This window comes from Bubalus bubalis, chromosome 17, assembly GCF_019923935.1.
Source record: "Bubalus bubalis isolate 160015118507 breed Murrah chromosome 17, NDDB_SH_1, whole genome shotgun sequence".
Lineage (NCBI taxonomy): Eukaryota > Metazoa > Chordata > Mammalia > Artiodactyla > Bovidae > Bubalus > Bubalus bubalis.
Genome location: NC_059173.1, coordinates 2,769,080 through 2,796,796, shown reverse-complemented (window position 1 = coordinate 2,796,796; position 27,717 = coordinate 2,769,080). Strand labels below are relative to the sequence as shown.

Below are 27,717 nucleotides of genomic sequence, written 5' to 3'. Positions count from 1 at the left end.
GGCCTCGGGGCAGGTGACCTGCCGCCTCCCAGCCACTCCATCCCCTCAGGCCCACCCTCCGACATCCACGCACTCCCACTGCCCAGCCGTCCCGGAGTCCTCTCTGCAGGGCTGGGTGCCACCTTAACAGAGGGAGGAAGTGTGTGCTCGTCACCCCTGCCCCTGGTGTCTCCTTCCAAGAGCTCGAGGGGAGACCTGTTTCTTGCATCTGCACACGGGGCCTGTGGGGTGCCAGCTGGGCCAGGTGATGCGATCTGGCTCTTGGGATCCTGGGCACAGCACGCATCCACAGACCCACAGGTGGTTTCTCCCAAAGCTGGCTGGAGTCAGGGCCAAGATCTAGTTCCTGAAAAAACACGTGCTAGGGTGCCCCTTGCTGACAGCAGTATAGAGTCGTGACTGGATACAGGTAGAGGTCGCCCTGGGTGTTCCTAGAGGCTAAGAACCTGTTGTGAAATCCTTGCTAAAAAGCCCCCAAAAAACTGCCATTGGTAGCTTCTGCTGGAGCTCTAGGAGTCACCCTGCGGGGACCTCCCTCGGCCCAGAGCAGCTCCTGGGAGCCCATCACCCTCTGCACACCCATCCCTCCTTCGGCTGCTGCAGCCGCCCCATCCCCCAACCCTGTCTCCAGCCCCTCCCTAGCCTCTAAAGAATGCTGAGGGGGAGAGGGTCTGCAGTGACTGGCTGCCCCCCTGCCATGCTGCACAGCCTCTTTCCTGCAGCTTCAACCCGAGAGGCTCTCCTGGTGACAACGCTCCAGTTACCAACCACCTGGCCGCTGCCCCTGGTGTGGACCAAAGGAAAGGACAGACAGCGGAGCTCGCCCTGCAGGTGTTGACAAGGTAATCAAACACTTCCCAGCTTTTAAGGAGGAGTGTCCTGACACCCCACAAGAACTTGGCAGTATAGATTTTTTTTTTTTTAATGTTGAGTCAAATGCAGAGCAATTTCCTGCGCTTTTATTCGCAGGTGTCAGAATGAGGTATATAAAAACATGTACACGGAAATGCTTTTATAGAAAAGTAGAAACCAGTAATGTTTTCTTCTGCATCATGACCAACAAGAGACCCCCCAAGGCCTAGGTCCCTCAGCAGGTGACTTCTGGGGACAGCCTGCCCGAGAGACAGGGCCCCACAAACCCGGCCTCCGTGAAGGGTGGTGGCAGGGCTTTGGGAAGGAAGCTCTGCGGACAGGTTAGCTCTGCTCAGGCCCCCGAGTGTGCCATCAGGGCCTTGAGGCTGACCGTGCCGGTAGCTTCCTCTTCAAACCTTAGCATCACGCCCTTCAGGCCCCCTCTGTCCAAAAGGCGTCAGGAACCCTAAGGTCCCTTCCAATAGGTCTGTGATTGTTTCACAAGTTAGGGGTCGTGACCCTCACCCTGCTTCCCCACAGGAAGGTGCTGGCTCCTGAAGCCTTCTATCACCTCACCTCTAGGCCGGTCTCCAGGGTTAACCTCTGAGCAGCAGCTCACGAGGCCCTGCCCGCAGCATCATTCCTGCAGGTCAGCTGGCTGCTGTCTCAGCCCTGAGGAATGCAGAGAGGTCTCTGTGCACCCTGAGAGGAGGCTGTCGGGGGTGCCCCGGGCCCGCTCAGGTCCTGGGGGCTGAGGCAGCTGCGATCCTTCGCCCTCCTCAGTGGAATGTTCAGTGCCGTTCTGCCCTTCCTCTCCTTTGGGAACAGAAAGAGCCCTGGGGCCCTGGGCCCGGCCCGCAGTCCTCAAGGCACATCGCTGCCAGCAGCCTCTGCCTAGATCCTGTTCTCAACCCACAGTGCTGACTTTCGTACAGACTCATTTCCATTTCTCAGAAATGGTCAGTAGGGGACTGCGTCCCAAATGCTGAAAAAACTAAATATGTTTTTTAAACACCGCCTCTCAACCTACGTGACCAGAACTGTGAATAACAGCACACGCCACTGAGACCCACAGCGAGCACGTGGGGAGGCCGAGGCTGAGGCCACCTTGCACAATGAAGCAAAGGGGAGCTGGGGGAGCCCCCTGTCCGTCCCTGGTTTGGTTCCGGAGCACAGGAAGCCCCTGTCACAGCGCTGCTGTGGGGGCTGCTGCTGTCCCCATCTGTGGGAAAAACCCTGCTCCACAGTTATGGAAAGAGAGCCTTGGCAGGACCCTACCCAGCCTTGCTCTCAGCCCACAGTGCCACCTGCTCCTGTCTTCGGGTTCAAACAGAAAAAGTGGGGGGTTTCAACCACAACAGAAAGTGTAGATCCTCCCAGCTGTGGGGGGGTAAGTAGTCCCGCACCAGTGTCTGCAATGGGCTCCTGCCCATCGTGGCGGGGCTCAGGCGCCTGGAGTGCCCGCCTGGCCCATGAGGGGGGCACTGCCCTCCTGAAGGTCGACTGGAGTCTGGCTGGCGTGGACCACAACGGTCTTCTCATCCATGATCTCGCAGGTGGGGTTGGTGAAGGCAGACAAGGGCAGGGTGATCCGCTGCAGCTCCCGCTCGCACACTTTCTGCTCGTGCTGGGCTTTCAGGTCCTTGCCCCTGGCAGGAGAAGAGAACAGAGTCAGGCTGTACCTCCCGCACGGTCTGCTCCTAGGCCAGCACCCTGAAGCTCGGCAGGGGCTGGCTGCAGTCACAGCCAGGCAGGGCTGTTCTGCCAGACTACCTCAACTCAGCAAGGAGCCCCTAAACCTCGTCTGTGAGATGGGGGTGACAGGAGCACGACCCTCACTCAGCTGCAATGGGGCTAGTGAAGATGGTGGGGACGAAAGAGACGCTTAAAGCAAAACAGAGTTTTGCTTTTTCAGCCTGAGGCACCATGGGATCCAGAAAAACCCTCAGCCCTCACCCATAAAGCTGTCCAGAAACTGACCTGACCATCCTGTTCTGAGATGCCTCATCCAAAAGTCTCAGAAGGTGTGAGCTCTGACTGGAAATGGGAACCATCCCCTCCCCGGAAGGTGTGAGCCCTGGCTACAAAGAGGGACCATCCCCTCCAAGCACAGTGGGCAAGGAGCCTCTGCGGGCTGCTCGGGTCGACGGGAAATGGACACAATGATCATGGGACCCCTGAGTGTTCACAGGCCTTCTCCTGGTACTTCGTGACCCAATCGGGCTGAGGTGTTACCCCATTTTATTCACGTGAAGTGCTCACTCCATGCTGAGGGCTTGACGTGCATTACCGTACTTTATTCTGAACCCAAACAATTAGGTGTTATCGTTCATTTTATAGATGAGGAAGTAAGTCCAAAGAAGCTGAACTCTCCAAATGACATGGTGGGCTCAAGCCCAAGTCTGTTGGACTCGGGCTGATGCTCAAGAGAAGTTCTGACCTTATCAGGGTCACCCCCACAAAAAGGATAGGGCAGGGCCTCACCCACCCAGTCTTCGGCTGCACATGTCGGGTCCACCCCACTGGACCGGCCACGCCCAGTGCAAGCCAAAGGGTGTGGTGTGTGCCTGGCACATTGCACGCCAGAACCCAGGTCAGCATCCTTAACACAGCAATCAGACACGGCTCAGCCGTCAGAGGAAATCTTCCCGGAAGGAGCCCATCCCAAAGAGGCCCTGAAGCAAGCAGCTGATGGATGACCTGGTGCGGCAAACAGGCCTGCCTCAGAGTCCCCAGGGAGACAATCGAGAGCAGACAGATTACACAGCTATCGCCCAGGGAGGTGCAAGGACAAAGGTTTCCAGAGTCACAAACGCTGAGGACAAGGGCGCTGGAGGGACAGGAGCAGGGGCCTCCTAATTGCCTTTAAATCAACCAGTTCTCCACCCCTGGAGCAGCCCAGCCTGGGCTGTGTGACACGGCCTTGGGGAGCCTCGGTTTCATCATCTGTGAAATGGGAATGATACCTGACTCCAAATATGATGATGAAAGTGAAAGTGGAGTCACTCAGTTGTGTCTGAATCTTTGCGACCCCATGGACTGTAGCCTACCAGGCTCCTCCGTCCATGGCATTTTCCAGGCAAGACTACTGAATGGGAAAGCATTTCGAAAACCATGGGACTGCTATAAAGCTCACAGGGGGCTGTTGCGATTTGCCCTGAAGGTGATGTGACTCACCAGGCAGTGTTATCTTAATCTGGGTTCCCACAGGAACTCTCCTACTGGACAGCCAGGGTGAGTGTTGTTTATGTGACCCCGACCACTGCCCTCCGCTCTAGGCCTTAAGCTTCATCATCCTGCAAAACGGGGAGCCAGACTTGAGAACCTCCAGGGCCCCTAACGTCCTGTGAGATCCTGAGCATGACGTGTGCCCCGCACACCCCTGCTCCTCACTGTCGGGTCACAGACGGCACACCTATGCCCTCATGCCCCCGACTCGCCCTGGGTGGCCAAGTCTCTGCGTGTAAGCCTTGCAGCTCCTGCCCATCTGCATCGGGCTCCCCGAGCCACAGCAGAGGAGCTCCCTGAGCCCCCGGAGGGGCTGAGGAGGGCCACGGGGACACGGTTGCTTGGAGCAAGCGCACCCCCACTCACGGCCCGAGGTTCGCTCTGCCTCTGGGCACTTCTTGGTCACGGCTACTGCCACATAGAAGAGAACACCTCTACCTCTGGCATACAACAGAAAACCAGTCTGCCCACGTCAGGAGAAACTTGGAAAGTCTGGATTTAATTCTATTAAGGAAGAGTCCCTTGGACTGCAAGGAAATCAAAACAGTCAGTCAAAGGAAATCAACCCTGAATATTCATTGGAAGGACTGATGCTGAAGCCCCAATACTGTGGCCACCTAATGTGAAGAGCCAACTCGTTGGGAAAGCCCGATGCTGGGAAAGATTGAGGGCAGGAGGAGGAGGGGGTGACAGAAGATGAGATGGTTGGATGGCATCACTGACTCAACGGACATGAGTTTGAGCAAACTCTGGGAGATAGTGAAGCACAGGGAGGCCTGGTGTGCTGCAGTCCACGGGGTTGCAAAGACACACGACTGAGCGACTGAATAACAGGGAGCCCACAAACAAGCCAGCAGAAAACCAAAGGCCATTTACAAAAGCAGCAGAGTATGTGCCCAGAGCCTTGTGCCAAGGCCCGAATTTCAAAACCTAAGGGGCTGGAGGAAGAAGGAAAGCAGGAACTCATGCCTTCCAAGGTCCCACTAAGGTGCCAGGAAGTGGTCTTCCCACCTTCCACCCTGAGAAGGGCCACCTGTGCACCCGCTGGATGCCGCACCCTTTATACGTGCGTCATTTTTGTCTCATTTCCACCCAGCACTGCGTGTCATCCACATTTTACAGCCAAAGAAACTGAGGCTTTCCTCACCTGCCTCCTTTACCAAGCATCTGGCTGTGGTCAGCCGGGCTGTTGATAATGGTCAGGCTACGTCATACACAAGTCTTGGGGGGGAGAAAAATCAATGTGGATTAATGGGGCAGAGCTGAGCTTGAAGCTCAGCCAAGGGTAAATGCAAGGAGCAGGTGCCGGGACAAGTCTGGATGGCAGTCTCTTCCATTTTGAAGCCTCAAAACACACTCAGCCCCACATGCCCCCTGCTAACGGCGCCTGTGAGTCCTAGAGGTGCCATGGCAGCCCCCAGCTCCTTCTGGGGTCTCAGAGAGGCCACCAGCATGGCTGTACTGACCGTCAGGCAGCTCAGCCCCTTCTCACCACCTATGAGGTGGGGGGACATCCAGGCTGTTGTCTGACAGCCAAGAAAGAACAAAAGACTCATTCACTAACTCAGTTCCTCTCCTGGGTGGGCTGAGGCGTTGACTGACAGTTTTCCCCTTGCCTTTTAATCAGAGCCAGAGCTCAGACACTGCGCTCGGGGCAGTGAGCTACAGGCTGGCCACCTGAACCAGAAAACCAGGATGGAGGCCCACCAGGCTGAGCCCTTGCCCACTCCCACCTGCCTCCCTTCCTCCCGAGAGGAAGCCTGGTGCCTGCCCGCCCCTCCCAGCCAGGGGAAAACTCCCTCCCATTAGCCTCCTGGCCCTTGGAAGGGTTCAGGGCTTGCAGCAATTCTATCCTGACTGCTCCAGGGTCAGGCCTGGTGACCGGGCTGGCCAGAAAGCAGGAGTGCACGGAGCTGCTGTCTGTATCTGACATCCTCCTGCTGGGTGGTAGAGGCACCCAGGACCTCCTTCAGGCAACACAGGCTGCCTCAAATTATTGCGTAACTCTGAGCCACTGCTCTCGTCCCCGTCAGAAGCGGCGCTGTGCCACACTGCTGCTCAGGACACGCTCTTCAAGGCAGCCAAGGTCAGGAACACCAACTGTCTGCCCAGACTACACTCATTGGATCGTCACAACAGACCTATGCGGCATCTACTAGGATCTCTGTTTCAGGGACGGGACAGCAGAAGTGGAGAGGCTCCACCATTTATTCACGCAGAGGGCGGGTTTGGGGTCCGAACCTAGTACTGCCTGTGGCCCACCAAGTAATACCGTCTTTAGGGAACATTAGAGCTGGGCAGCTCATCGCTAACCTGCCCCCATGCTATTTTACACATGAGGGACGCAGAGAAGGTAAATGACTTGTCCAGTGTCACACCCAGAACTGCTCACAGTTCCAGAACCAGGTCCTGGTTCTTTTCACTTTTAAGCCCAGCTGTTATAGTTTGAAAGTTTCTGTTTTATTTTGAAAGGTTCTGTGTGTGTTCACCCAGTCGTGTCTAACTCTTCTGCAATCCCATAGACTACAGCCTGCCAGGCTCCTCAGTCCATGAGATTTCCCAGGCACGAATACTTTGCCGTTTCCTCCTCCAGGGGCTCTTCCCATCCCAGAGACTGAACTTGGGTCTCATGCATTGGCAGGAGGATTCTTTACCACTGAGCCACCTGGGAAGCCTGCACTGTCTTATGCACTCCAAAGCAAATTGGCACGAAGCTCCTGAGCCTTGCTGGACTTTTGGGAGACACTGGCAATCCTTATTGGCCATGTAGCTTGGACACACCGCTGAACTCCTCTCGGTCTCAGTTCCTCACTGTGAAATGGTGTAAAAGTGGTCCTTCTAGTGTGGTCCTGCTGCTTTGGTGCAATCGTCAGGGAAGAACACTCAAGTGGGTCTTAAGAAAGTCTAGGTGGCTGTGGTGGTTATTTAACCTGACTGGTGTTCTGCCGTCTCCATGTAACAGTTAAGGGTAACCTGGGGTGGGCATGGGTGTGCATGGAGAGGGGGCACAGCTCCACGGAACAGACAAGACAAGGAGGTGCAGAGAAGTGGAAGGACCTGCACTCCACAGTACTTCCAGGACACTGTTCTGTGACTGGGGAGAGAGGGGGCTGAGCGCTTGCCTCCAGCCCACAAGCCGTTTCCTGTGGGCTGTGCTTGGGGCACTTTTGCTGAGGAAAGGGGTGGTCCCGTGGTTAGAAGTCTGGTGACTTGGTGCCTCACCCTGAGATTACAGGAAAGTAAATATAGGCTCTCAGGGCGCTCCCGTGACAGCCTAGAGGAGCAGATCTAGAAGCAAAAGGTGTGGCTTCCTCCTCCGGCCTGAGAACTGAGCTCACGATTAAGGACGTTTAGCAGTCAGTTCAAGCACCTGGAGCCCTGGACACTGTCACAAGACCGGAGGCAAGCCCAGTGCTATCCAGTGGCTGAAGAGGAAATATTTCAACAGCTAGACTCAGCCAACACGGTTTGGGTCCGAGCTGCGAACTGTAACCAGGGCCTCCCCATCATTCCCCCTAACTCCCTGAAATGACAAACAGGTGCCCCTAAACCTGCCCCATCCACTGTCGTGCTGAGGGCAGCAACCTTATGCTAGGGGACAGGAGACCCTCTCAGGTCAACACTTCCCCACTCTCTGAACCTGTGCTTCCTGAATCACAGAAGATCAGAGAAGCGATGGAGCCTGGAGAGCACAAGTGCAGTGTGTCCACATTTTACAGAAAAGAAAAACAGCTATGGTTTACGGATCTCTTTCTTTGGGCCAGGCAGTCAAGAGTCTCAGCGACAGCCGTGCCCTGGAGTAGGAAACAGAACCACCCTGCCCAAAGTCACGCAGATTGCTAGTCACTGGCAGGACTGAGACTTAGCTCCACCGAATGCTAGGTGTGTGACCTCAAACAAGTCTCAGTTTCCTTATCTGTAAATATCATTGGCCTTATCAGGGGTGATTGTGAGGACTGAGTTAAAGCACACATATCATTTGAAGCAGTACTTGGCCTTCAGAAATACTGCTGCTTTTACTGTTATTATTGTTACCAATATGTCCCCTTTTCCATCTGTAAAATGAGACTGACTACATCACTCTAGAGACAACTCGATTTTATTTAATACTAGGTGACCCACTGGGGCTGTGGTCCTCACCACTGGAAAACGCAGGCCACTACATCACTTCCCTTATAGGAAGCCTTCCCAGACCACAGAAAAGAAATATCACAGATACTCAGGAATGGAAGTCAAATCCCCTGATTTTTGCCCAATGTTTTGCAAATAATCTTCCCAGAGTCAACCAGGGCACAACTTGATTATCATCACGCACTCCAACTTGCTTCCTTCCTCCTGTCCTAGAGGAGATCCCACTGCTTATAGCTCAGGACATTCAAGCCCCAACTGCAAAAGCAGTGGCTGGGAACCTTTTCTAGGAGCAGAATTTTATAACTCACAGAATTCAATCTCCCAGTCCCTGCAATGAGAGCCCAGCCTCATTTCTGAAAGGCCACCCGGTTCCACAGCAGACATGCTTCCACACCAGACAGCAGGGAATGTCGGTGTCAAGAGAGCTGGATGTGACTCCAGCCACTCCCAGGCTGTATAACCTTGAGCAGGTTACTTCACCCTTCTGATGAAGGCCTCCTCACCTGTACAACGGGGAATAAGAATCCCTACCTCATCATGCTTTCTGGGTGATGAGTAAACGCACCAAAGAAGAGGGTTTGTCCAAGGCCACCTGGTGAAAACTAGAACCAAGTCTCTGCATCCAAGACCTCACTTCCTTTACAAGTAAGAATGCCACAGAGGAGTCTGGTTTGACTTTGTGTACCTTCCTCTCCTCTCTCACCGAGCCCAGAAAAGAAACTACTGACCTCTTGTAGGTGTAGCCAAGGACAATTCCAGCTCCAGTGACGACGATGATCACCATCATGGTGATGCCCAGCACGTAGCCTGCCAAGGACAGGACGCAAGGTTCCATTAGCTCCACCCCAGATAATCAAATATTTCTCCTTGAATTTCACAAGGACAGAGGCGGGCAGTCATACCCAGTGTTCCCAGGTCCTTCTTCTCCTTGGAGTTCACCCGCACCCGTTGGCTGATCCCAATCACTGGCTGCACAGCTGCAGCCTCGCTCCGGGCAGGCAGGGTGTTGGCAGGAGCAAACACCTCATCTCCCCCTGGCACTTCAGCAGCCTCCTCAGTTTCTGTTGTGGAGGTTGGCAGGCCCTGGGAAGTGGTATCTGAAGGTGAAGTGGGAAAACAGCTCTCATCAGACAGTGGCCTGAGTTTGGGGGAAGCTGAGTGGGCCCACCTTAGAATGCACTGTACACATTGAAATCAAGACCTAGGGGCAAGATCTGGCCGAAGGCTGGACCACAGCTGGAACAAGACAAAGAAGGCTGTGAGAATGGGCCTCACCTGCCTCCCATGTCTTCATATTCTCAAATTCTTGCCGTCTTCCAAGGCCCAGCTCAGCTCACCTCCAGGGGTACCCCCTCTATGCCAAGAGGCGATGCGTGACTCCTCTAAACAGCTCGCATTTGCTGAGCCCACGCTTTATGCCAATCCCTATGTTACATGCTAACATACCCCATTTAATCCTAGAGAATCGTCCTTGCTGCCCTGGGAGCCACAAGCTGGACTCTAGAGTCTAAGAAACATGGATTCAAATCTGGACCCTGCCACTGCCTTTGGTAAGTCGCTGAACTTCTCTTTAATCTTAGATCCTCCAAACTGGGTGCAGGGGGGTTGTGAAAGAGTGCCTAGCACACAGCAGAAACTACACAAACCGGCCCGTAAACACCGAGCTAAGGGCGTAGACCAACGACACACTTCGCCGGAGCTCCCCCAGCGGCGTTCCCGGCGCGGAACTCGGCCGAGGGGCGGGGCCTAGCCGCCCACAGTTGTTTACTAGGAGCTCGAGGAGAATGAGCTCATTCCGGGCGGCGGCGCCGGCCAATGAGCTTCGGCTCCCGCGGCCTGGAGACAGCCCTGGCCAATCGGATGGGGCGGGGCGGGGCGGGGCGGGGCCGGCCGGTGTGGCTTGGCCGCACGTGCGCCGCGGGTGTTGCGACAGCTCCTGGGAAGCCCTGGGCGCGGGGTCTGGGTACCTGGGCAGCGCAGGTCCTCGCAAGGTCGCTTCTCGGGAGCTCCAGCCTCGCCGCTGACGTAGCACCAGGGCCCGCGTGGGTCCTGGTCCGGGTTCCGGCAGTAGCTGTGGTTGCCGGCGCCTGAGAGGGGAGAGAAGGCACCATGGGTCGGGGTTGGAACACGGCCTCTGCCCGCCCGCCCGCCACCCGGGACGGGCACTCACCCGACTCTGAGGCAAATGCCAGGCCGCTCTGCGCGTCCAGCCAGTTAAGGCAGCTGTGGCCCGGCGCGGGGGAGGGCTGATCCGCCCGGTACAGGTGGCCGTTATCCCAGAAGCAGCCTATGAGGAAGAGGAGCCCCCCGACAGGACACTGAGTGGCGGACAGGGGAGCCCGGGCCCACCCCTCCTGGGAGACCCTGCCCTCACGTGGAAAACCCCGCCTGCCTCTCTGGGCTGTAGTGAGGCCGGAAAGAGAAGGGAGGGCGGGCGAGTGAAGAGCCCCTAGCCGGTGCCCGGCCCCCTCTGCTCAGTGTTGGCTTTTTTCTTTTCTTTTTTAAGCCGGAAAGTACTGCACAAGTGCAAGGGGTTGTTGCTCTGGAACTTGTGACCACTTTGGAGGAAGGTGCGGGGGAGCCCTGGGTTCAAGACCGTCTGTGGAGACGGTGGGAGTTTTGGGTCAGGGGGCGGCAGGACTCCAAATCCATCCCTGGGTTGTCATTCTATGTTATATGAACTCTGGTGCTCTTGTCTCCGTGGATGAGGCCACACTTTCACAGGCAGCATTCCCTCCCAAGAGAATCCTACAAAGGCCTTTATATCCAGTCAGGCTTAAAAGAGAGCCTCAAATGGAGGGAACCTGCCTAATTGCTGCCTGGATGTGACTCCAAACTCCCACTCCCCTCAGCAGGAGGGCCGCAGGAAGGGGCTGGGTAAGGAGGGCAAGCGCTCTGGAGACAACCTGCAAAGCCCCCCAAAAAGAACAGGACGTAGGGGTGGGGGAGGTGAACCTCCAAGTTCCATCCACTCATGAGCCACCGGCAAGAAAAAGAAAAGAGAAAGTGGTTACTTGCCTTTGTTCTTAATGGCAAAGATGGAGCTGCAAGCTCCAGGCAGGGAAAGGAGAAAGAAAAAACAACACCAACATAGCTTTCATGGGACAACAGGAAGCTGCTACAAGCTCTGTTTCCTGTCGTGGTCCTTCTTGGAAAATAGGAAGCATCACCCTTTCTGCTTCATTAAGTTGCTGCAGAAAGGAAAGATTGTAATCTCACCTCCAGATCCATAGGCTTCTGCCAGGAGCATGTTGCTGACGAGGATTGTTCGCACCCAGGCCAACAGCATCCTCACCTCCTTCATCCTGCAGGTGACTGACCAACCAGAGTCCAGCCGGGGTCCCCCTAGGCGGTGGCTCTGCCTCCCGTTCCCAGCCTTGCAGTCAGACCTGCTCTTGTTATGTGCTTCTGGTAAACAGCCTCTCTTTAGAACTGGGAGCTTCCAGCAAGCTTGCTGCAGCGAGGTGGTTTTTTTATTTTTCCGGCTGAAAGGCGCCCCCTGGGTCCTAAGCCTCCTATGCCATGCTCATCACTCTGCCCTGAGTCAAGAGAGGAACTCAGTCAAGGGGAGAGAGGAAGAAAAGTTCAGGTCGTGCTTAGCAGTGGTTCAGCTTGAGACATGCACTGGCTGCATCCCCGGGGCCTTTCATCTCTTGTTTACATTTGTGTGAGTACATAAAGAATAATTTTGTCAAGAGGCATCTCTGGGGGTTGGGGGCTCAGGGAATTTGGAATTATAGTCAGTAAGGCAGAACCACTTAGGGAGAACATATTTGCTACACAACTTGGAGGAACTCAAGACTGGATGGGACACAGATTAGAGAGTCCAGGTGGAAGCAGCTCTTTATACCCATTCTTGAAAAAAAGAAAAGGGCCTTGTGGTTTATACATGTTTATAAACACTGACTCTCTCTTTTTTTTTTTAAACAGTGTAACTTTGCCAGAGTCAATATCAGTCACATTCTTTTGCTTCTCTTTGGGGCTTGGAGCGTCATATATAGTAGGAGCCCACTAGGGGTCTCTTTAGTTGGAAAAATATGCCCTGCAGACATTGGGACATTTGCTCAGCTGTGTTTAATAGCCTGGCCTTTCTACCAGCCATGAATTCATATAGAGGAAGTTAAGGAAAATGGTTGCCCTTTCCCCACCCCCACCCTGTGGGAAATCCATCTGCAGCAATTTATATCCATTATTAAACCTCACCACATCCATACACCTGAAACCTTTTGGAGTTAGGCAACACGGCCCTCTTCCTGCTGGCTGGCAGCGCCTGTTCCCAGGCAGCCTCAATAAACTGAGGGATGGAGCAGAGTGATTCGCCAAGACTACCTTGTGACTCAGGCGAATCTCAAAATAGAAATGGGAGACAGTCTCCATCTGAGGGCTTGCATCTTGCAGGCAGTAATTTAGGGAGGAGGGGAACAAAAAAACTTTACTACATAAGTTTCAGAAGTTTTCTCAAGGAAGAAAGCTAATGTTAAGCAAACTAATGTGAAGTGAATCTGAATTCACTCAGATTCAGACGTGGAAAGGGCAGAGAGATGAATTGAGTTGACTCTTTGTAGAAGTTTGGTGACACTGGGTTCCGTCCATCCATCAAATAAGACACATTGCTTTGTTTGTGCAATTGCTCTCCCATCTCTACACAAGCTTCTGGTCCTCTGACTCCTGACTTGGACTGGGAATAACAGACATAAATACACAGATATGCCAAATTTTTATACTTTAATAATTCTAACATATTCAGGGGTCTTTTTAAAACACTTTTAATTTTACAAAAATTTTAAGAACCTTCTATAAGTACATGTTAGATAAGGTTCTGTATACTGAAATACTGAGAAGATATCTGTGAACAAAATATTTGAAATATCTGCCTTCATGGAGCTTATATTCTAGTTTAAAAAGAGAAATGACAAATCTATAAAAATGTCAGGTGGTCTTAAGTGTTATGAAAAAAAGTGAAACTGGATAAGATGGGGAGAGTAAGGAGATGGTACCTCACTTGCTAAAGAAAGCTTACACTGTTTTCAAGGAGGATATTTTTACAGGGAAAAGGCTGAAGGGGAAGTTCTTTGTGCAGTTTTCCTTGTGAGTCCTAAGTACTCTTACACCACTGCAAGAGACGTATGATACATATTTTATTTCATTACATAAACTGTATCAGCTTGGGAAAATGAGGATGCAGTTCTGATTTCAGAGTAGCAGGAGATTCTTGTGGATTGATCCCTCAGCATCTAATCTGTTGCCTTTGTAAGCAGTGAGCACTCAGTTATTGTCTGATGAAATGCTCCTCCTTAGACTCTGAAGGGCTGCTTCCGCTGGATCATAATACTTTTCCTCCTGATTACAGTAGAGACAGCTGTGCTCAGCCCGGCACTCGTACCATTTTCAGATTATCCACTGTGCCCGTATAGGAGTGCCAGGACTTCCTCCTCAGGAGCCCAAAGCTGCTTCACCTGTTGCTCTTACCATCTAATTACTCCTTTTAAAACACTGCTGTCTACCCTAACTTACACACTTTGATATACGGCAAAACCATGTTTTGTGCTGTGCAACTTATCTGGAAAAGTACTGCCTGAAAGAGATGAAGAACAGGCCAGAAGAGATTTATTCCAGCTTAGTCATCTCTGCTTTTTCTCCCTGGTAACTAAGGCGTTTATCAGGGTGATTTGATTTTTTTGAGACTGAGGGACTCATGTCTCAGTCCTTCAAAGGCACACTCTATTATAATAGGCTCAGTGCCTCCCTTCCTCGGGGAAATCAGATTGAGTTCAGAGATGTGCCTGTCATCATCACTGATGATGTCTTGTTTTTTTCCTTAGGATCCAAATTTGAATTTTGCTTCATGTATTGGTGCAATATTGGTCATTTTTTGTGACCTATAGTTATTCTAAACTTCAGATTTCTTCTGGAAATATTACTGCAATAATAATGTGATACAATGCTACCCAAAATAGTTACTTTGGATTGTTTATTTCCTGAAGATAACATTGTGAAATATAATACTCCTATTTTACCAACTATTCCAGGGATGTTTAACTATTGGTTTCATGTTAAATCATTGCTAATCCAGAAAGGAACTAAAAAGCCTCTTGATGAAGGGGAAAGAGGAGAGTGAAAAAGTTGGCTTAAAGTTCAACATTCAGAAAACAAAGATCATGGCATCTGGTCCCATCACTTCATGGGAAATAGATGGGGAAACAGTGGAAACAGTGGCAGACTTTGTTTTTTGGGGCTCCAAAATCACTGCAGATGGTGATTGCAGCCATGAAATTAAAAGACGTTTACTCCTTGGAAGGAAAGTTATGACCAACCTAGATAGCATATTCAAAAGCAGAGACATTACTTTGCCAACAAAGGTCCGTCTAGTCAAGGCTATGGTTTTTCCAGTGGTCATGTATGAATGTGAGAGTTGGACTGTGAAGAAAGCTGAGCACCAAAGAATTGATGCTTTTGGACTGTGGTGCTGGAGAAGACTCTTGAGAGTCCCCTGGACTGCAAGGAGATCCAACCAGTCCATCCTAAAGGAGATCAGTCCTGGGTGCTCATTGGAAGGACTGATGTTGAAGCTGAAACTCCAATACTTTGGCCACCTGATGCGAAGAGTTGACTCATCGGAAAAGACCCTAAACCTGGGAAGGATTGGGGGCAGGAGGAGAAGGGTACGACAGAGGATGAGATGGCTAGATGGCATCACCGACTCTATGGACATGGGTTTGAGTGAACGCCGGGAGTTGGTGATGGACAGGGAGGCCTGGCATGCTGCAGTTCATGGGGTTGCAAAGAGTCGGACATGACTGAGCAACTGAACTGAACTGAACTGAATCCAGAGAGACAAGGCTATTGAATTACCTCATAAGGGAGCCTCTAGAGCATTTCCCAAGAAGGATGGGCAGTTTGCTTTGAACTTAGCTCTAAGAAAGCCTTCATCTGTTAAAAGGCTTAAGAATGCTTTTTGTCAGTGAAAGGGCCAGGATGTTGGTTTTAAAAAAGTCTGTGATGAGATCTGATGAGTTGACTCCAGATATTCTCTCCATATGATGTGCTGTCAAGGGGCCGTAAGTACTTCCCTGGAGACCCAGTGGTTAAGACGCCAGGAGTCTGCTACAGGGGACACGGGTTTGGTATTGATCCCTGGTTGGGGAACTGAGATCCTGTATGCCTCGCAGCATGGCCAGAAAGGAAAAAAGCGACCACTGAGATTTTGCTGAGAGGTGTTTGGGTGTACAATCACAAACTGAGCAGGGGGTGATTTTATGAAGCTTGTTAGGAAATAATAGTCCAGTCAAAAGAGCTAAACTCCAATGGTGTTTCTAAAGTTTGGCCTTCAGTGAGTTAGGTTATGTACATTTTGGTACATGACGAAGTGTTCAACAAATATTTGAAACAAAAGGGAAAAGCAAAGTATGTGAAGGAAAGAATCTAATAAGCCCACAGAGAGTAGTAATTTTTTAAGGGTAAGCAATAAAACATCCAAGGGCTTCCCTTGGTAAAGAACTCACCTGGCCAATGCAGGAGATGGGGGTTCAGTCCTTGGGTTGGGAAGATCCCCTCCAGTAGGAAATGGCAACTCACTCCAGGATTCTTGCCTGGAAAATCCCATAGACAGAGGAGCCTCAATGACTATTGGGTTGCAAAGAGTTGGACACAACTGAGCGACTAAAAAACAAATTACTTAGCATAGGTAATCCCACGTATCCTTAGCCTCTCACTGTAGGGGTTGAGAATACAAACACAAATGTCAGGATTCAAGTCCCAGCTCTATCACTAGCTACCACTAGGGAAGCTACTAAACTCCCTGACTCAGTTTCCTTATATGGGAGAGAGAGAGAAAAACAGTGCCTGCATCACTGAATTGTTGACATTCATGAAGCCTTGAATAATTAATTGTCAGTTTTTAATAAATATGTCCATTTTTGTGTCACTAACCTCAACTTAGAAATACTGAGTACATTTGCTGTTTTTCAGAAAATTGCAATCTGGTTATAAAGATCAGACTAACACGTTTGAAAATAAAAACAAGATGGGGCATTTATAAGTAGGTGTTGAAGGGCATGGCAGGAGGAAAAGGAGGCAACCGAGGATGAGATGGTTGGATGGCATCACCAACTCAGCGGACATGAGCTTGAGCAAACTCCGGGAGATAGTGGAGGACAGAGGAGCCTGGTGTGCTGCAGTCCATGGGGTTACAAAGAATCAGACACGTCTTTGAGACTAACAGCAACAACCACAAAGTCTGACACAGATGATAAAGGTTTATCGGTTCAGTGATTATTTATTCAATGCTGTTCACAGGCAGGCACTAAGCTGAGCGCTGAGGATGCAACAGGGACCCTACCAGGTCCTTGTCCTAGAGAAGTTCACAACCTTGTGATAGGTCAGGCGTCAGTGGACAGGCGGAGCAGTGCGGAGAGGGACTCCCCTGAGACTCCAGTGGCAGAGTCCATGCGTCCAATGCAGGGGTCTGGGTTTGATCCCTCGTCAGGGAACTAGATCCCACATGCCTCAACCAGAGAGTCTGCATGCCACAATTGAAGATCCCTCATGCTACAAAGAAGATTGAAGATCCTGTGTGCTGCGACTAAGACCCAGAGAAGCCAAATAAATGTTTAAAAAAAAAAAACAAAACACAGAGATGTCAACACTAAAGATTTCTGCTACTGGGACTCACAGGAGAGGCAAGTGGTCTAGTTTTAAGAGGTCAGAAAAGGCTTATCAGAAAAAGTAAAATCTGAAAGGGAAAGATCCACTTTCTTGGCAGGTTGGAGGATGTACAGAAGCCTGGTAGGGGGCTGTTGCCGTGGCTGCTGGAGCCTTCAGGGAGGTGATTAAAGTGAGGCTGAGAAGCCAACAAGTGAAGTCGAAGAAGGAAACACCAGGTTATGGAGGTTCCCGAATGTGGGCGTTATCCTGAAGACGAGGCAGATCCAGTATAGAGTCAGACTTGTGTTTTAGTTAGCTGACTCGGGCCGCAGCATGCAGAATTAGAGGAAGCCGAGGCAGAGCTGCAGATGGTGACTGCAGCCATGAAATCAAAAGACGCTTACTCCTTGGAAGGAAAGTTATGACCAACCTAGATAGCATATTCAAAAGCAGAGACATTACTTTGCCAACAAAGGTCCATCTAGTCAAGGCTATGGTTTTTCCAGTGGTCATGTATGGATGTGAAAGTTGGACTGTGAAGAAGGCTGAACGCTGAAGAATTGATGCTTTTGACCTGTGGTGCTGGAGAAGACTCTTGAGAGTCCCTTGGACTGCAAGGAGATCCAACCAGTCCATTCTGAAGGATATCAGCCCTGGGATTTCTTTGGAAGGAATGATGCTAAAGCTAAAACTCCAGTACTTTGGCCACCTGATGCGAAGAGTTGACTCATTGGAAAAGACTCTGATGCTGGGAGGGATTGGGGGCAGGAGGAGAAGGGGACGACAGAGGATGAGATGGCTGAATGGTATCACTGACTCGATGGACGTGAGTCTGAGTGAACTCCGGGAGTTGGTGATGGACAGGGAGGCCTGGCGTGCTGCGATTCATGGGGTCGCAAAGAGTTGGACACGACTGAGCGACTGAACTGAACTGAACTGAACTGAGGCAGAGCTGAAAGGCCTAGAGGAGGCCGTTGCAGTGGCCCAGGTGAGAGAACAGTGGGCCTGTCGTGGGGCTGAGGCCACCTGGGTGTGAATGCTGCTCTCCACGATGGACAGGAGTTTGAGCAAGCTCTGGGAGTCAGTGGTGGACAGGGAGGCCTGGCATGCTTCAGTCCCTGGGGTGGCAAAGAGTCAGACAGGACTGAGCGACTGAGCTGAACTACCACCTAATAGCTGTGTGACCTCAGGCAGGTTGCTTAAGGCCCCTGTGTTTCTGTTTCGTAATCTGGAAATGGAAAATGGTAATAAAATTTACCTCAGAGGCTTGTTGGGAGGATTAAAACACCCAACACACACCTGTCCGACTCATAGTCTCACAGACATAGGCTGAGGAAATGCAGCGCGTGAGCAAGACTCTGGCTGAAGGGGTGTCGGGAGCAAGCCGGGGGACCTACAGAGTCTGCGGAGGTGGTAGTGGTGCCACTCACTGAAACCAGGAGCGAGAGGAAGAGCAGGCTGCGGAAAGGCTGAGAAAATGTGGCCAAAGGTGTGTGGCTGGCAGCCAGGAGAGTGTCTAAAGTTAGAGAAGCTGTTTCGGGAAGGAGGGTGGGGTCAGCATTGCCAAATGCTGCCAGGAGCGTCAAGGAAGAGCTGAAAAGAACACGTCAGTGAGACTTCCCTGGCAGTCCAGAGGCTAAGACCTCATGCTCCCAACGCACTGCACCTAAGAGTTCACATGCTGCAACTAGGGCCCCTGGTGCAGCCAAATAAAGTAAAAAAAAAAAAATTTTTGCCATAAATTGGGAAGGTCAGAAGTGTGGAGTCCAGGAGCTGTAGACTGTCAGGAAGAGGAAGCAGGAAAGGAACAACTTGGGTTTGGAGCTGGAGTCATTGCCCTTGGCCAGTTGCTAGGTCTGGTGTGGGCAGTCACATGACATGATGGACTCCGGCTGACTTTAGGGAGGCAGCACTTTTGCCGGAACCTTGGCTGTGTCTTCAAAATGTAAAAATGCTCATCCGTATCATTTCAGGTGTGCCTAGCATGATCGTGATGTTTGCCGTGGATTATTTTAATTTGTCCTACATGGCTGTAGTTATTAATAGCGTTTATATTTATGTGAACAGTATGTAAACTGGGTGTTTATCTGTTAAATCTGTCCTGGGTGCAGGAATTAGCATGTAGCTGGGAAAATATCTCTGTACCACCTTTTGAATCCTGAAATTCTCCTCCACTGAATCCTGTTGATTCCCTCAGTAGCAGCTCTGTCTGGGCTGAATCTCCTTTCCCATGTCACTCTCCTCTTCTCCCGCTCCTGCTCTGCACTGTCACGTACATCGTTCTCTTCACCCACCTTTTCCCACACTTAGCTTCATCCCATCTCCTCTTCAGAGATATTCTTTAGGGACTTCCCTGGTGGTCCAGTGGCTCGAAGACCCCACACTCCCAATGCAGGGGGCCTGGGTTCAATCCCGGGTCAGGGAACTAGATCCCGCATGCCACAGCTAAGAGTTCTTATGCCACAGCTAAAGATCCCACCTGCTTACAGTTAACACCCCATGTGCCTCAGGTAAGACCCGGAGCAGCCCTTCCCCCAAATATATATATATATAGTTTAAGAAATAAACTATATTAATAAACTAAAATTAATAAGCATTGTAATATATAATCTCCAGACTCTGTTACAGTAAAATGAAGAGAAAAGAAAAAAAGAAAATTCCAAACAGGATCAAAGAGTGACTGTGACTGGAGGAGGTGCAAGGATGAGGGAAATGAACGTCTTATTACTGCAAAGCCCAGATAACAGAACCGAGCATGTCACAGGGGAGTCATAAGTGGACGCAGTTTGGCCCCAGCTTGGCAAGACCCTGATTTCAGTGACAGGAGGTCACGTATCAGCTTCAGGCTCTCAGTGTGTCCTGTGAGTTCCCATTGGCATTCCTACCTGGAACTTTCTTCTAGGTTTATCTTAATGGCTCAGCTGGAACGCAGCCATCGCCGCCTAGCGTTTTCGAGCTTTATGCAGTATTGGCAGCTGCTTTCTTATTGTCCTGATATTAGAAATAGAAATTCCGCCCAGTCGCAGCCAGGCTGTCGCCGCCCAGGTGGTGGAGGGGCACTTCCACTTTCTAGGACCTTGTCCCTCCCAGCGCCGAGGGGCCTTTTGTCGTCTTCAAGAGCCGTCAGATTCATGAAGAAGCTCCCCGCCCCTCGGGTGGCTCTGCCGTCAGCTGTCTCACCGCTTGCTGCTCTGACTTTGTGCTCCCTTGGCTGTGAGAGTAAAAGCTGCCCCAGTCAACACGGCAGTGCTAACACGCGTAAAGTGTTTAGAAGAGCGGCTCACATGCATGGAGAGCTATGACCATTGATATGATTGTTGTTACTGCCACCATCCCAGATCAGCAGCTATGCTGATGGTTATGAAAATCCACATGATCTAGAAATGGGGTAGAGAATACTTGGTTTCCTCTCCATTTTGTGGCCACCAAGTCCCTGCGAGTCCTTTGATGCACAGAAGGTTTTTAATTTTGAGGAAGTCTAATTGGTCTGTTTTTTCCTTTGGTTGTTTGAGCTTTGAGTGTTATATTTTACATGTGTTTGTTTAGCTGTTCCAGCACCATTTACCCATTGGCTCAATGGTAAAGATTCTGCCTGCCAATGCAAGAGATGCAGGAGACTCTGGTTCAATCTCTGGGTCGGGAAGATGCCCTGGAGTAAGAAATGGCAACCCATTCCAGTATTCTAGCCTGGAAAATCCCATGGACAGAGGAGCCTGGTGGACTGCAGTCCATAGGATCACAGAGTCAGACATATCTGAGCAACTAAGCACAAACACACACCCTTCCCATTAAAATAATTATGCAGTGTCTTTTTTTTTTTTTGCCCTACTGTGCTGTGCTTGGGTTTATCAACCTCTTTTGTCATCCTGCTTTCTAAGTTGGTATTTACTATTTAGAAAGCCTTGTTTGCACTGTCTTTTCTGGAGCCAGACTCACTAGGTCTCAGGTCCCACCCTCAGACATCAGAGAATGCTGGCTGTATTTTTCAGTTCATCCTCACAGAAACTCGGACCACTCCCACCTGCCTCAGCCCAGACCTAGTACCTCCTGCCAGTTGTGAATTGAATTTCTGGGGTAAAGGACTGCTAAGAAAGCCTCTTTCTTTCTTTTTTAACCATTTAATTTTTTTGTGTATTTTTGGTTGTACCAGGTCTACGTTGCTGCACATGGCCTTTCTCTAGTTGCAGAGGTGGAGGGCCGCTCCTCATTGTGGTTCACAGGCTTCTCATTGCAGTGGTTTCTCTTATTGTAGAGCACGGGCTCTAGAGCACGTAGGCACGGTAGTTGCGTGCACGGGCTTTGTTGCTCTGCAGCATGTGGAATCTTCCCTGTCTAGGGATCGGACCCATATCCCCTGCACCCAGCGGGTGGATTCGTATCCACGGTACCATCAGGGAAGTCCAGAAACCTCTTAGTGGAACCAGAGCTCTCCAGAGGTCAGGAGTGGCACCAGCCTTACAATCTGCTGTATGCTCTTTTGTAAATTACTATCTTGGAGAAGCCATATGAGGAAACACATGGGGGAAAAAAACTTATCTTTTGAACTTCTCTTGTATTGCCAAAACAAGCCCCTACAAGTGCTGTGTGTGTATGTAACGTGTCCCCATCCTTAGACAGGAGGCACTCCTGGATGACGCGGCTTGTTCAAATTGTACAGCACCTGCATGTGTCCCGGGAGCAGAATTCACCCCTCACGTAACCCACGGAGTCTCCTGTCATCCTCGCCAAACTCAGCTTTCCTACCGGGCCACCGAAGACAGAATTTACATCTCAGTCGTTGCCCTGAGGGAGGTCTGAAGTTCCTTCTTCCCCGCTCTAGCGAATAACCAGGCAAGGGACCCCAGAGAAAGGACGTGCACACGCTCTGCTGTTCTTTAAAGGATCAGGCTCCTGGCTCCTGGAGCAGACCTGAGGGAGGAGGGATAGCAGACCAAGTCCACAGCTTCCGGGTGTCTGTTCTGAGCTCATGCAGATTTGGGGTGAGCAGAGACGCCCAGTTTTCTCCCATAATAAACAGGGTGTCTCCTGTGAAACTTGGCTGTAGCAGTCATCCACCAGCTGGTTGACATACATAAACTTCCCCTGTGGGAATCTTCAAACAGATACAAAAGTAGAGAGACTAACGAGTTAGCAGGTACCTGTCACCCAGCTTATGGCGCTGTCAACACAAGGCCAATCCTGCTCCTCCCCTCCCCCCACCACTCCCTCTCCCCGCTGCATTATTTGAAAGAAAATTAGTATATTGATCAAGTTTTCAGTTTCTACTTGTTCTTGAAGCTGTCTCCCTCAGGTGCGGGAATGTGAGCTGTCATTTAGCTTGCTCTTAGCAGCTTTATTGAGCCCGGCGTTCTCTCTCTGGCAGTGTTTTTGCTATTGGCAGAAGCACAGGAATTTTCTGGCCTCAACAGTCAGAGTCCCAGGAGCCCATCCTGTGTCTTCCCTGTGATCCCAGCGCTAGACCTCCGCTCATGAGCTCTACCGGCTCGTCTCTCCTGACGGTAGGGGCTGGGGGTTACTCTTCACGAGGGTCTAGGCTGGCTCAGAGAAGGGGCTTAATACCGAGTTGTTGCCTGACTGGATGAATTCCATTTGGCCTTCCCCTCACCCCAACCTTACCCTCAGCTGTGCACCTGGTTCTGTGTGTCTTAAATGAGGAGGAAGTCACCTGAACCTCACGACCCCTTCTGTCCAGCTGCAGAATCCAGCTTTTCCTGGCTCCCCCTGCTGGCCGCTCCCGCACAGCTGCGACAGGTTGATGCCAGAGCCAGCTCTGCCAAAGGGAAAGTTGAACACTGTCCTGAGGTGGCCGGGCCAGTCCAGGCAGGTCTGAGGAGGAGAGCAGCTCATGGAAAATAGCTCTGGGAAGGGCGGCTTTCCGGGGAAGGGACGGGGAAGGTGGCCCACTGCCCACCTCGGTCAGGAGAGTGGAGCTGGGGCCTCAGCCCTGGAAGGCCACATGGGCCCGTGAATGAGCAGGTCATCGTGTGGGTATCAGGCCAGTACTGATAATAGAGTTGGGCTTCTTTCGCCCTTAAGACACAGCAGCCCGGGGTCAGACATAGTCACTGGGCAGGCAGGGGGCTGCAGAATTCTACCTTGGCCTCCATGGAGGTCGAGGCCAGGAGGGTGGTGAATGTAGGCGGGAGCATCCCCCCAGTTCCCAGCTCTTTGGACGAGTGGCAACTCTGCAGAGCTCTGGGTGCATGTTTCTGCATGGAGGGGCCCTCTCTCCACCCTCCATAATTACAATAAATTTTCCACACCTCCCCACTCCTTTGATCACATTTCTTGGTTATCTGCACATATTTCTCTTTTCCACAACACGACTTCCCCGGAAATGGGCTGTGGCAGGACGCATCTCACCAGACTCCAGCCAGCCACAGGCGTCAGGAAGAGGGTGGGAGGTGGTCCAAGCCTGAGCGCAGGGCCCCTCTTCTTCCCTCCAGCCCCTAAGCCTAAGAGCCAGGATAATTCCACCCTGAGCTGAACATGGAAAATGGGCTTTTGTTCTCTTTCAGGGTGTAGAGTTTCCCCAATACATAAGGAAGGGAACCTAATCCAGAAGAACCCCAGGGCATGAACGTTGCCACTGGACTTGGGCAGGTGTAACTGTGAGACAGTCCCTACAAAGAAATGTCTGGAAGGAGTTAATTTCTGGGCAGGGTGATGGGGAAGGAACAGTGGCCCGTGACCTGCTGTCTTATGGGGGAAAGGAGACCGTGCACTTGCAAAGTATAAGTATATAATACTAACACATCAGGTATGCTGTGTGCTAAGGTTTAAGAAGAACCTGGGGAAAACAGAGAAGGGAGGATGTGTTGTGTTATATTAGGTGGTTAGAGAGAACGGCTCTGCCCTGTGAGTGCCTGGAAAAAGAATATTCCCAGGACTCCGTGCGTGGTCCAGTGATTTAAGACTCTGAGCTTCCACTACAGGGGGTGAAGGTTCGATCCCTGGGGAATTAAGATCCTGCATGCCACACGGCTGAAATAAATAAATAAAATGTAGATGAACAACTTCAAAAAAGAAAAACATTATTCCAGACAGGGCACAGCGAGTGCAAAGGCCCCGAGGTAGGAGTATAGGGGCGTGCTAGCTTGTGAGAGGAACATCCCATGTGGCCAGAGCCAGGTGAGGGTGGGAGGGTCAGAGAGGGAACAGGAGACCGGGTCCTGAGGGGCCTTGCACACCTCGCAGAGGGATTTGGATTTGCTTTGAGTGAGATGAAAAGCCCATCAGAGTGTTTGGAACCCCCACTAACATAAGCCCACTGACGTTTGAAAAGACCTACCCTGGCTGCAGAGACTGCTGGTAGGGAGGGCTGTGTGGGCAGGGGACCAGCCGGATGACGGGGTGGAGATACGAGGTGGCCGGGCCGGGCAGCAGCAGGAGCCAAGGAGCACTCGACTTGCAGATGGGGCTGCAGGTACAGCCAGCAGGGCATGCGGGCTGCTTCCAGGGCCTGGCCTGGGAGAACAGGCTGCCCTTCACTGAGATGGGGGGTGGGGCGGGGGCTGTAGAACAGCAGGTCTGAGGAAAGATTCACCAGTTCTGCAAGTGAAGGGGTCCTCTTCAAGTGACAGTAGACATTTCAGAGAATTGGCTCCTCAAAGGAATAATAATAATGGCTAATGACATTTCATCATGAGAAACGCTGGGCTGGAAGAAGCACAAGCTGGAATCAAGATTGCCGGGAGAAATATCAATAACCTCAGATATGCAGATGACACCACCCTTATGGCAGAAAGTGAAGAGGAAAAAAAAGCCTAAAAAGCCTCTTGATGAAGGTGAAAGTGGAGAGTGAAAAAGTTGGCTTAAAGCTCAACATTCAGAAAACTAAGATCATGGCATCTGGTCCCATCACTTCATGGGAAATAGATGGGGAAACAGTGGAAACAGTGGCAGACTTTGTTTTTTGGGGCTCCAAAATCACTGCAGATGGTGATTGCAGCCATGAAATTAAAAGACGCTTACTCCTTGGAAGGAAAGTTATGACCAACCTAGATAGCATATTCAAAAGCAGAGACATTACTTTGCCAACAAAGGTCCGTCTAGTCAAGGCTATGGTTTTTCCAGTGGTCATGTATGAATGTGAGAGTTGGACTGTGAAGAAAGCTGAGCGCTGAAGAATTGATGCTTTTGAACTGTGGTGTTGGAGAAGACTCTTGAGAGTCCCTTGGATTGCAAGGAGATCCAACCAGTCCATTCTGAAGGAGATCAGTCCTGGGATTTCTTTGGAAGGACTGATGCTGAAGCTGAAACTCCAATACTTTGGCCACCTGATGCGAAGAGTTGACTCATTGGAAAAGACTCTGATGCTGGGAGGGATTGGGGGCAGGAGGAGAAGGGTATGACAGAGGATGAGATGGCTGGATGGCATCACTCGATGGACATGAGTTTGAGTGAACTCCGGGAGTTGGTGATGGACAGGGAGGCCTGGTGGGCTGTAATTCATGGGGTCGCAAAGAGTTGGACACGACTGAGTGACTGAACTGAACTGAACTGAATGACATTTAGGGCTTCCCAGGTGCTGTGTGTGTGCTCAGTCGCTTCAGTTGTGTCTGAATCTTTGCGACCCCATGGACTGTAGCCTGCCAGGGTCCTCTGTCCATGGGATTCTTCAGGCAAGAATACTGGAGTGGGTTGCCATGCCCTCCTCCAGGGGATCTTCCTGACCGAGGGATCGAACCCAGGTCTCCTGCATCTCCTGCATTGCAGGCCGATTCTTTACCCACTGAGCCACCTGGGAAGCCCTAATTAATTAATTGGCTGCATCCGGCCTTCATTGTGGCACATGGGATCTTTGTTGCAACATGCAGAATCTCTAGTTGTGGCACACGGGCTCTAGAACAAGAGGGTTCAGTAGTAGTGGTGCTTGGACTTAGTTGCCCAGTGGCATGTGGGATTTTAGTTCCCGACCTGGGATCAAACCCGATTCCCTGCATTGCAAGGCGGACTCTTGGCTGTAGGACCTCCAGGGAAGTCCCGAGCCTCAATTTTCTCATCTGTGAAATGAGTACTGGGTGAGACTGCATCAGTCACAGTCATGAGAATCAGAAGAACCGTGTGCTCAATGAATGAAGGAGCTATTAGGGAGGGAAGACTTGTTATTTAAACCTGGCTGTAGAATTCCTCTTAGGAAAATGTCTTTGTTCAGACCATAGAGCATGGTCTGCCCCAGCCAGCTCTTCTTCACTGTCTGATTGCTAGCTGACTTTCCCCAGCAGCCCCTACACAGTCAGAAATGGCCCTTTTCTCCCTCAGTGACATGAAGGCATTTGTCACTGTGATTGTCAGCTGTTATTTGGGGGTCAAGCATGTGTTTGCCCAGGTCCTCCCTTTTCTGAGTCCCTGCCCCATTTCCCCCCACCCCACCCCTACATCTCTGAGTCCGAAGTCTGCTCCAGGCTCCTGCTGCAGGGCCACCACCTTCTCAGACCTCCTCCAAACCAGCAGAGCCTTTATCTCCCCCTCCCCTCTGCTGTCACGTCCTCTCCGGAGGTTCGGACGTTTCCTTGTGTGTGCGTGTCCCCCGTCCTGTCCACCCCTGTGCAGCCGAGCGCCGTGAGAGCAGTTCAGCCCTTCCTGGCACGTCGCCCTCTCAGAACATCTGTCAAATGAATCAGCCATCGCTGAGTGCCAAGCACTATTCTAGGTGTTGGGAACACAGAGATGAATTATCTTTGCACGAACCCCGTCTGCAACGAAGCCTGGCCCCATGTGGGGAGATGGATCCATAAAAGGATGATGTAAAAGTAGAAATTATGCAGAACAGGGAGATGGCACTTAGGGATGGGGCCCTGGGATCCACGGTCAGACAGTTCAAGATTCGGGTCTTGACTCTGGCACCGCGCAGCTGTGTGAACATTGACAATTACTTGACCTCTCTGGGCCTCTGTGAGATTAAACAGAACCTACTCCTCAACCACCGGAGAAGGCAATGGCACCCCACTCCAGTACTTTGCCTGGAAAATCCCATGGATGGAGGAGCTTGGTGGGCTGCAGTCCATGGGGTCGCTAAGAGTCGGACACAACTGAGCAACTTCCCTTTCACTTTTCACTTTCACGCATTGGAGAAGGAAATGGCAACCCACTCCAGTGTTCTTGCCTGGAGAGTCCCAGGGACGGGGGAGCCTGGTGGCTGCCGTCTGTGGGATCACACAGAGTCGGACACAACTGAAGTGACTTAGCAGCAGCAGCAGTACTCCTCAACCACGGGGCTGTTGAGGTACTTGGGGCCCCTGGCACGGTGCATGGGGCAGAGCAGTGATGTGAGGGTGAAACTGCCTCCCTCCTGGAGAGGGCGGGGAAAGCCGTACAGGCAAGGGGCCACCTGAGCTGAATAAGATGAATAAGCATTCCTCTTGGGCCTCTCTGGTGGCTCAAGTGATAAAGACTCCACCTGCCAATACAGGAGACACAGGTTCAATTCCTGGTCTGGGGTGACCCCACATGCTGCGGAGCAACTAAGCCCGTGTACCGCCACTACCGAACCTGTGCCCTAGAGCCCGGGAGCCCCACCTGCTGAGCCCACATGCTGCGGCTATTAGAGCCTGTGCTCCACAAGAGAAGTGGCTGCAATGAGAAGCCCACTCACAGCAACTAGAGAGCAGCCGCCGCTCGCAGAAATTAGAGAAAAGCCCGGGCAGCAGTGAAGATGCAGCACAGCCGAATAAATAAATAGATAGAATTATTTTCTTTAAAAAAACGGAGCTCCTCAGGTAGACAGGAGATGGAAATGACACGAAAAGGCAAATAGTTTATCATCATCCAAAGAAAAGCTCAAAAAGAAGTAAACAGGCCCTGCCGCGCGTGGAATCTGTGGTCCTCAGCGTGGACACTGGGCAGTTTTTTAGCTGAAAT

At 51.4% G+C, this 27,717-nt stretch overlaps 1 protein-coding gene across 1 annotated transcript; it reads right to left on the bottom strand.

The window, feature by feature from the left end:
- Positions 1-906: 906 nt before the first annotated feature.
- Positions 907-11,665, bottom strand: PIK3IP1 (phosphoinositide-3-kinase interacting protein 1). Its single transcript, XM_006051022.3, has 6 exons — positions 11,431-11,665; positions 10,382-10,498; positions 10,179-10,298; positions 9,114-9,308; positions 8,940-9,018; positions 907-2,501 (listed from the first exon to the last, which is right to left on the bottom strand). Exons 1-6 carry the CDS (start codon positions 11,513-11,515, stop codon positions 2,297-2,299), a joined length of 801 nt encoding a protein of 266 aa, XP_006051084.2. The 5' UTR covers positions 11,516-11,665; the 3' UTR covers positions 907-2,296.
- Positions 11,666-27,717: the final 16,052 nt, after the last annotated feature.